The following is a 10,325-nucleotide window of genomic DNA, read 5'->3' as shown; positions in this document are numbered from 1 at the left end:
TTATGTCAAAGCATGGATCATTTCAAGATACATCGAGTTATGTAATCATCAGGGGGAGTTGACACGCGCTGTACTCTTTTTCCTTAGTCATGGTTTTGTCCCACTGGGTTTTCCATGGAAAGGTTTTAACGAGGCAGCTTGTTATGCGTGTTTAAAGACTAGTGTACTCTTTTCCTTCACTAGTGTTTTCCCACGGGATTTTTCTAGGAAGGTTTTTAACGAGGCATCTTCTTCAGTGATGGACATCCAAGGGGGAGTGTTATGAAATATTATAGTATAATATTATATGGATGTCCATATCTTAGAATATTTTAGAGTGTATTATCTTATGGAAACTCTACCCTCGTTGTATGTGTATATATACCCCCTCATAATGGAATAATATACAGTTTTTGCCTCTCTCTTCTATTCTCTCTCCCATCTCTCTATAACTATCATTCCCTTTGTTTCACAACAATTTTCTCACCGATATGTGCCTCTCTTTTTTCGGAAGAACTTTAATTAACCATAAATTTTGGCAATGACTTCATAAAAAGGTAATTTGCTTTGCAAATCGATTATCTTCACAAGAACTTCAGCTTGAAAATAAAATATGTTGTCAACCGAACTCTAGTTATTGTTGGGACTCGGGATTCAAGGCTGGTCAAAAAAACTATGACAGAATAAACTGACGGATCAAAATTCCGGTTACCAGTTTCGAAAACGGTAATCTGGTAAAGGAAAAATGAGCTTGTGAAGTGTGATAATGCGGATAATGTTTGGTACAGTGGTACCTCATTTTATCACACTTAATTAACACTGCTGCCATGTCTTTGTGCACTCCTTTCCACCATCCTCTTCATTGCTTCCCTCCAAATACTCGGGTATTCTTCCTCTTTCACAGTTAACGATACTTCTTCTCAGGTACTCCCTCCGTCACAATCATTTGTTTACTTTTTTTTTTCTTTCTTTTTGGTGTCAAATGAGCCACAAGGGCAGTACTTTATCGTCCCTTTGATGATCCTTGTTGACTGCTATAGACTCCATCAGACCATCATTGACCGACGTGCTTCTCCAAACCTCGTCATCAATGAACGACAACCATCATCAAAGCGTAAATCCTACTGATTTGAGTGCTCTTATATGAAGACGGCTTAACGAACTGTAGTTGCCGACTGAAAGCATCAAAATGACAGGAAACTGGGGTATTTGACACAACCAATCACATCAGCATAATCATTTAATAACTTACAATGAGTTTGTTCCAAAGTTACAACAAGAGTACATTACATATCAGTCCAGTCCAATGCTTACTTAATGAATCCGAAACAATTCGTACGAGCTCTGAAATTCCACGACGGACACAGGCCTGAACTAGAGCAAATTAGTCCAAACAAATACAAATTCATGTGCACTACTATCTGATAATAAGCCTACTTGTGCAATAAACTAATCGACTTGGTCACCTGGTGCAAGTAATTGAAGAAAATGTCGAGAACTACTTTGAAGACGTACAACACAGTCACGTAAAATACTATCAGCGACATAGTTTCTTTTATAGTACATCATACAATGCCTTTAAACAAGCCAAGAAGCAAGGAGATAGATATTAATGTATCTATGCCTCTGAAGGTTCCGCATATGGAAAGGGCGCAATTAGGCTTGAGAAATATCTTATAATCTTAACACACTCATTGAACCTCAAAAGCGTTGTGTATTGCACAGGTTCTGTACGTGTGTCAACTACCCCCAACGTTGTGTTCAAATCCATTTGGTTATCAATGAATAGCCCCGTCACAAAAATCTTGTCAGTCTTAGTAAACCCGACTGTCTTAGAAGTCACGTCTAATTTCAACCCCTCTGGTAGAGCAATAGATTTCACTATAGAAGGAGGTTCCAATACGTGTATGAAGTTGTCACCTACAAATCTCTGACTGTAATTGCATTTGCTCAAACACCCTCCCATATTTACTAAGAAATCGGACTCATCCCAGTCGATCTTAATTACGTCAAACCTCTCAACCCCTAAATCAAAGCTAACAATTAAATGACCAGTTTCGGTTCTATAAGCAGCCCAATATAATTTTTCACCAACAAGCACCGCGTGTCTAAAAAGAAGAACAGCGTCATGACCGAAATCAATTTTTCTCCACCTATTTTCCTTCAGAGAGAAGATATGAACAATACTAAAATTTGGGCATCCCCAATCATTTGTCAAAATTCGAACGTATTTGTAGTCATCAACAGACGATGCATACCCAAATCCGGAAGATACACAAGGGCGAGTTTGTGCATCAAAACGCTCTAAATACCCATCTGACTCATATTTGTGCAGCTTACGAGTAGCCGGATTCCATAAAATGAAATACTTACTACATTTACTAGAAACTTCAGATAAACAAATCAAACCATTGCAGCATCCTGTAAGCGTCAGACGATCTTCCAAACCATCGAATTCGGTTATTTCAACCAAATTATCTTTATAATTATCAGGAATTTCTTCGTCATTATAAGAAAAAAGGTAACAGTGATTCTCAAAACCCATGATAAACAAAGAGTTAACAGGAGCATTAGGGTGAGAAAAAGGGGATTTCAAAAGGTGGGCATTGGCGAAATCGGAAGAAGAAAGAGTAGCATACCATTGTTTGGAAACTGACTTAAATCGAAGAACGGATTTGATGGGCAATCTTGTAAGTATTTCTTGAATGATTAGATCTTCAGAGAGGTACATTTGTTGGTTCTTCATACTCACTGCCATTGACGTCCTAAGATTAAATCCTAAGATAAGCAAATTGAAGATTTAATTAATTTTCCCCCAAATGAATTTTTTTCACAAAGCAACTTTTTGCAGCGATTGTGAGGAGAGTAGTTTGGTTGCTTATTTGAGTGACTGTGAGCTATGTTGTGCATTTTTATTTGAGGCTTGAGTATCTAGTCTTATATAATACTCTCTCCTATTGATTTTAACTCTCCCCTTTCAAAAAGGTATGCAAATTAAGGGGATAATTATTTTATTGTAAAATATTGTGGTGGAGTAAGGTACTTGGAGGGAGGGAAGGTATTATTGTGGGGTAAGATGATTAAAATAAGTATTGTTGTGGGGGAAGGTGATTAAAATAAGATAAAGTATGAGCCTTAATCCTACTCTCTCTAAAAAAACTCTGGGCTCTCATCGATCATCAATCAATCGATGGTAAGCCCCAAAATTATTTCAAATTTCAATCAATAGTATGCATATCTATCTTTTATTCAATAAAAGTCTCCCTTTTGGTGAGAATCGTTTTTCTGTCCCTTATTTTGGGGTTTTTCCATTTATTCATGGGGTTAGTTTCATTAGTAATATGGTCAAGAGTAGTTCGTTAATGGTTTGCAGCGTGTTCTTTCAAAGGGTAAAAGTGATTTGTCAACGATCTAAAGAACCAGTCAGAGGTAAATTTTCTCTCATAAATCAAACGAAGGATCCCCTCAAAAGCTACATGAAGATAGCGATAATAGGACAAGCCGAATTGTCAGATGCTGTTTTGAGATCCCTAGTTTATAAGAAAATTATTTTTCTTTGGTTTCCATTAGATTTGTTTTCGATTATAATTATTCTTTGTAAGTGCCGTATGACGTTCTTGATGGGGCATATTCTGCACCCGCTGACCGAGTCAACATACTGAGCAAGGTCAAAGGTATCCACAGCAAGTCAACGACTTAGACAGCCTAACCGACGCAGCCTGTCGGCCTGTCTCTTGGGTCTCGGCTGGGGCAACTAGCCAGCCGGGGCACATATCCGCGTACTCATATCCAAGACCCCTCGACGGCGGGTCAACAGGGCCCGCCGGCCTGCCATGGGTCCCTTGGCCGAGGGTAGATCAGTCTTTCCACCTGCTAGCCACTTGGCCACTTGACCACTACGTGACAAAAGGTGAAAGTCTATAAATACTCCTCAACTCTCATTGAGGAGAGGATCCACAATTTAACCTAAGAATCACTATTCATCTGGTAATATCTTCCTTATCTCTCTACAATACATACTTCGCCAAGTAACAACAACTTATCCTTTTAAGTTTACTGACTTGAGCGTCTGAGTGAGTTCGCTCGGTCCAAAGCCGAGCCCTCAGTTTGTTCATTGTTTCAGGAGACCGTAAGGAGGATTCGATCAAAGACGTCATTCTACAAGCACGGGTGGTAACAAGTAACTGCTCTGGAATTACACCCGGAACAATTGGCGCCGTCTGTGGGAATGACACTAGAAGCTAGTCACATTCATTACCAAACAAAAAAAAACACAAAACAAAAACCCACCCAAAAAGCTAAGAAGATGTCGAAACAACAAGAAGTATTCGTGACCGACGAAACCGAATTCTGCCAAGATGATACCGTCCACAATTCTGGGGTTGCGCGACCCTCCACCGGCCGAGTAATTCAACCGAGTACGGGATGCCAATAATACCAGATACGCCGCCGCGTCGCCGACCAGTGTCACCATCATGGGACATATGGTTGATGCAAAGAAAATCAAGTCGCTCCCGGACCTAATTGGTAGTACGCCGACTCACACTGTCACATCGACAAGAGCGGCGGAACCCGTCCAGGAGACCAGGGCCCAAAATGTGACTCCGAGAAACTTGAACGGAGCACTAGGGGAAATGACCCTGTCAAAACGCCGGGGGAGCCCAGAGTGCTAGTGGTAGACCTGAGTCCTTCCCGCACTCGCGGGAGGACGGCGTCGCCGCAGCACCGACGAGGAACGCCCCAGGGGAGTGAAAGAAGTCCGACTCACCAGAGTCGGAGAAGAAGCCCGACTCACCAGAGTCGGAGAAGAAGCCCTTCCCGCCACGGGGAGAGGAGCCGGACTAGGGATGCGAGGAGCCGATCACCGCGTGTCGTTCGACACGTGGTCATACAGCCCCTCAGCGCCTACGTCCTAGAGACCCCGGTGCCGACTAAGCTGAAGTTGCCACCCATAGCATACAAAGGAGAAGGCGACCCAACCGACCACGCCGAGGCATTCGAGTCTCACATGTCGGTATGGGAGCAACCCGATGAGGTTTGGTGCCAAGTCTTCCCAATGACACTGCATGGGATGGCACAAAGTTGGTACAAGGTGTAACACCCCCATACTCCAAGTGCCTTACCAGGACCAATCAGGTATAAGGATGCTACCATCTCGGTTACCCGAGGCATGATAATCATAAGACAATGAAGAAACATACTTTATTAAACAAGTTAAGTGATTACATAACAAAACCAACTGTAAGCAAAATACAACTGCTCTCAAACTATAAACCAACTGAAAGGAACTGTCCTAACAAAACACGGCGGAAGACTAAAGACTACGATATGTGATGACTCCATCCCCAGCTAGATCCCACGCGTATCCAAGATATACCTGCCAAGCACTGCTCACCACCCTCGAATGGATCACCACAGTTTTTAAAACATTTAAACGGGGTCAGTACTAATCACACAATTCACCATATATATATACAATAAGATAAACAGATAGCTTAACCGTCACACACACAACCAACCAACTCCAATCATCTCAATCACTGACTGTCCACTGGACCAGCCCTGCCAGTGGGGGACCGCAGCCGTACCCACCAAATCCCCGCTCCACATAGTGAGCGATAACCCTGTCCATTAATGTGCACATCCCCTTCCGTAGCGGGTTCCACGAAGGGCGAAACTAGGGCGTGAAGCCACTCCCGCAAGTGACTCCACTCAGCCGAGAACGCATCTCGAGAACCATAGGCAACCAATCATAATCACAATATCAACAACCGTCCGAATCTATCAATGTACAATCACAATCACAATCACAGCCGTCACAATACAATTACTATATCAAACAATCAATCTCAACACATCAACAATCATCCCATTATGGGACTAATACTGAGTAGGAAATCCTACCTGGAAAGCAACACAATCATCAGACGATCTAGCAGCTGTCTCAAAACCTCTCCTTTACAAATCCTTCTCCTATCACATAATCACATAATCACAATCTAACCTTAACAAATCATAAAAACCCCCAATCCCAAAATTAGGGTTTAACGAAACTTGACGAAATACTATAAAATTGGTATGCAGATCTTACCCTCGACGCAAGGATCACAAAGGTATAAAGAACGATGGAATCCGACCTCTCAAGCTCCGGGATTTGTCAACAATGCGATTAGGATTAAGAACGTACTTGCCTTCTCTCTTAAACAGTAAATTAGGTTTTGCAAAAGTGATTTAGAAACAATGACGGAAGGTTATATATCTTAATCGCATAATTAACAAAACCCGAGAAAAACTCCCCATAAACCGGCTACTCGATCGAGTACCCAAGGCTACTCGATCGAGTACCCCTTACTCGATCGAGTACCCTAGTTACTCGATCGAGTACCCAACAGTCGAAACTATTTGATTTCGCAAAACTCCCTTACTCGACAGAGTAAGGCCTACTCGATAGAGTACCCCAAGACTCATAAATACGGAGTATTACAGTCTTCCCTCCTTAAAAAGAACTTCGTCCCCGAAGTTCAACCCATACATAAAAACAAACATACTAACTCGATCAAGACACAACAACGTGACTAAGAACTCAAAACAAAACTCCAACCCAAACATGAACTCGTAACACCAACTCCACTAACTATTCCTACCTCCACAACATGGCTCACGATATCGTATCAACTCCATTATATCTCTCTCAACACTAACTCCATACCCTACCAAAATACTCATAACATCAAACGGAATGTTACATTCTACCACCCTTAAAAGGAACTTCGTCCTCGAAGTTTACTCACACTCATAAACATCCTCATCCAACTGCCAAGACTATCGAACTCATAACCATCATCATCCAACTGTCAACACTATCCAAATATTCTCACACTCCTAAACATCGAACTACTACCAGTACGGTCATGACCTTTAACAAAATTAACCACAACACGAATCAACCTTTTATTCGACATCAAGACTCAAACTTCCAAATATATTACCATATGCACACCCATCAAAATCTCTTTTATCACATCCTACTCCTCTTAAGACAAATGTTACGTCCTCGTAACTCACTAATACTATATCCTTAGTTATATCTTCTCATTATTCTCATCACCATCACATGTCATAGATAACCACCTATACTCTGAACACTCGCCATGCAGATATCCAAGGCTCTCTTACTTAAACAATTCTCATACTTCAATTCACTCGTCACACCACCTAACCTATACCTCAAAATCTTTAGCTTAACCCAAAACTTCAACTTTTCCACAATACCGCAACATGACATACCTCTCTATATAAACTATATAAAAATCCCATCGTCAAAAGCATAACTCACGATCCACACTTGTTACGTACACGCACACTAGCTCCTCAAGTTCTTTTCTTTCATTACCACAAAACTCATACATAACTTAACATGACACAAAATCCCAATACCCTGCACTGACTATCTCAACCAAAGATTATGACCCACCTGTATCTTTCAGGTCATTACCACATATGTTTTACGAATCACTTGCCATTACCATGTCTACTAAAGCCTTATCTAGAACAAGATCAAAATTACTGTAACAACCTCTCACAACCGTGTCCCATCAACAGAATATCACTATACCATGACAACAACGAAAACATATACAACTCTATTTTATATCTCACTCTACCCTCATTCTGAAACTTAACCTGATAAAGAAAACACCAACGATCAAGACGACTGTCTATCTGTCCAAACTGAAACTCACAGGGAACAACAACAAACGAAACAACAATCTATGTATAATTGGCATGTACTTTCGAAACTCGAATCATAATCATTCCGCCTACTCCATCACAACCGGTGACGGCATCACAACACCGCCACCAACAGCCACACCGCAGTGCGAAAATACCCGCATCACAACACTAAATATCGTGCCCGGATCACCACCCGAGGCACCACAACCGCATCGATAGACATCACAACATACACAATCCCATAAGTACTGACTCAACATAACTTCTTGAACAAGAAAAACTTACTCAAATCCACTTTGCTAAATCACAAAGCAACATATTATATGAATTAAACAGATAATAACCTCATGAACATCATCTCTACCATTTCACGGAATACGCATGTGTTATCAATACACATAAAATTTATAACTAGCCATGCCAAATCAATCAAATTATTACCTTTTTAGCCTCATTCCATCATATTGTCGTACCCTACATATATCACAAACATTCATATAACATCTTTATAACTATCACACCATACCGCTTCTCGTGAGGTCAGGGCCTCACACAAGCATTTATACACATCATAGACTCATAATCACATCCAACTAGTCAATCCTGATCACGTAAGTTACCACTCAACATAGGGTATCTATCGCCCGAGTTTAACTCATATGCCCCTCATAACATATTCCCCCATTCGCACAACCATAACTTCCTGCCAAATATAACCATACCATTACTATTAAACTATTAATATCCGCCTCATCTAGCCACATCTTATACCCTCTCACAATCATACACAACAATCAGGTCCCTACCAAATCAACCTCCTTAGAATTGCTACCTTTCTAATATACCATCACTCTTAACCATTAGTCACAAACCATAACACTACCCTTTGTCCAGGACATCAAACCTCTTACACTCATCTCTAAACATCACGGTTTCTTTCCTATCTTTGGTTAACATTCCAAATAACGGACATCAAATCCACCAACAAAATTTACCTCAACATTCTTTTCAACACTATCCTTGACCGTAGCGTCATCTAACTCTCCACCAATATCTCATATCGTGCAGCTACTCTATCAACCTCTTACTCCCTTAATTCCTCAAAGCCCAGAGATAATCATGTTGTCCCGAGACTCCTGTATAACCATTAACTTACTTACTCTTGATAGTATCATACATCTCGACAATTTCTCACTTTTATGTCACATAACCCGGTCAACATCTTCCTAGTTTTACTCCCCTCATTCTTTTCTTTTACTCTCGACAAAATTAATTAACCATAAAACTCCTTATTACTTCTTCCTAACTCTTTTAGTGTTCCGGTTACTTTCTCATTGCTCCAAGACTCACATCTCATTATTTTATATCGATATCTTCTCACTCTTTCTTACCATGGATTTTCTCTTATTATGGTATCACTCACACTTGCCACTAATCTATCCATAAAATCAACGTTCACTGTTCAAACAATTGCATCTCCTTTGTACCTCTCTAGAAATCAAAATTCCTTTCATACTTGTTAAATGCCCAAAGAAATCACATGTAGTTTCACCTCTTGATAAACCAAATCTCCCAAACTTACTCACTGTGTACAAATCTACTTCGCGACATGTCTCCATAAAATTCACTGTATACCACTCTTCTCAACCCCTTTAAAACGAACATTCACTACATATATCCTTAACCCACACGACTCCTAACTATCTCCCTCCATAATTCTTTACACATCTCAAGCTGCCACTATCCACCTCTTTACTTTCAATCTTTTTTATTCTCACGTTCCTTAGACTCACATCATCCCTTGCCCACATTCACTTACTCTTACATTATTTAACACACACTCATATCACTCATCTCATCTCAGAAAACATGCTCTATGCCTCAATTAAGCCATACCAATCTCCCTTTTCTTTTTCCACTATCTATCACAACACAGAGAACTCATGTCCTCCCACCGAACTCCTACTCACCACAGGTGCCACTCACTACACCATAAGATTGGGTAACTTACGCATCAAGATCAATATACATATAAAACGGTGCATAAAGAAGCAAAATATTACCTTTGAATTAAACATAATATGCAACAAATGTCAAAAGATAAGCATATGACCCAAAACAGGGGTCACTAGATCGAGTACAGGCCACTCGATCGAGTAAGGGACTTACTCGATCGAGTAGGTGAAGATCAGAAGCACGTAAAACAAATTACCAGGGACACTCGATCGAGTAAGCGACGTACTCGATCGAGTACCCCCTACTCGATCGAGTACCAAGGCTACTCGATCGAGTACCTACGCATTTCTCAAGATTGCCCAGTTTTTCGTAAAACAGTCATAACTCACTCATTACTTGGTCGTTTTGGGCGTGTGACCTATCGTTAGAATCGTAAAAGGACAAGCTATCACCACCAATTGGAATCACATCAAAATCATTTATGCATCTCAAGTTATAACAGTTTAAAGACAACTTTGCTGTAATCAGACGACATAACTATTTGATTTTTACTTCCAAATAGCTTAAACAACAACCAAGCAAACAAAACCAGTCCAAAACTCATAAAACCAGTATTCATAATCATATGTTACTATTTTCAAAAGCCAAGCAACAAC

General features: G+C 40.5%; 1 protein-coding gene across 1 annotated transcript; it reads right to left on the bottom strand.

Annotated features, from left to right (window-relative positions):
- Nucleotides 1-1,597: 1,597 nt before the first annotated feature.
- LOC141640933 (F-box protein CPR1-like) lies at nt 1,598-2,737 on the bottom strand. Its single transcript, XM_074449613.1, has one exon. The coding sequence runs from the start codon at nt 2,735-2,737 to the stop codon at nt 1,598-1,600; it is 1,140 nt and encodes a 379-aa protein (XP_074305714.1).
- Nucleotides 2,738-10,325: the final 7,588 nt, after the last annotated feature.

This window comes from Silene latifolia, chromosome 1 (assembly GCF_048544455.1).
Source record: "Silene latifolia isolate original U9 population chromosome 1, ASM4854445v1, whole genome shotgun sequence".
NCBI lineage: Eukaryota > Viridiplantae > Streptophyta > Magnoliopsida > Caryophyllales > Caryophyllaceae > Silene > Silene latifolia.
The sequence above is the reverse complement of the archived record's forward strand: the minus strand, read 5'-3'. Positions and strand labels throughout refer to the sequence as shown.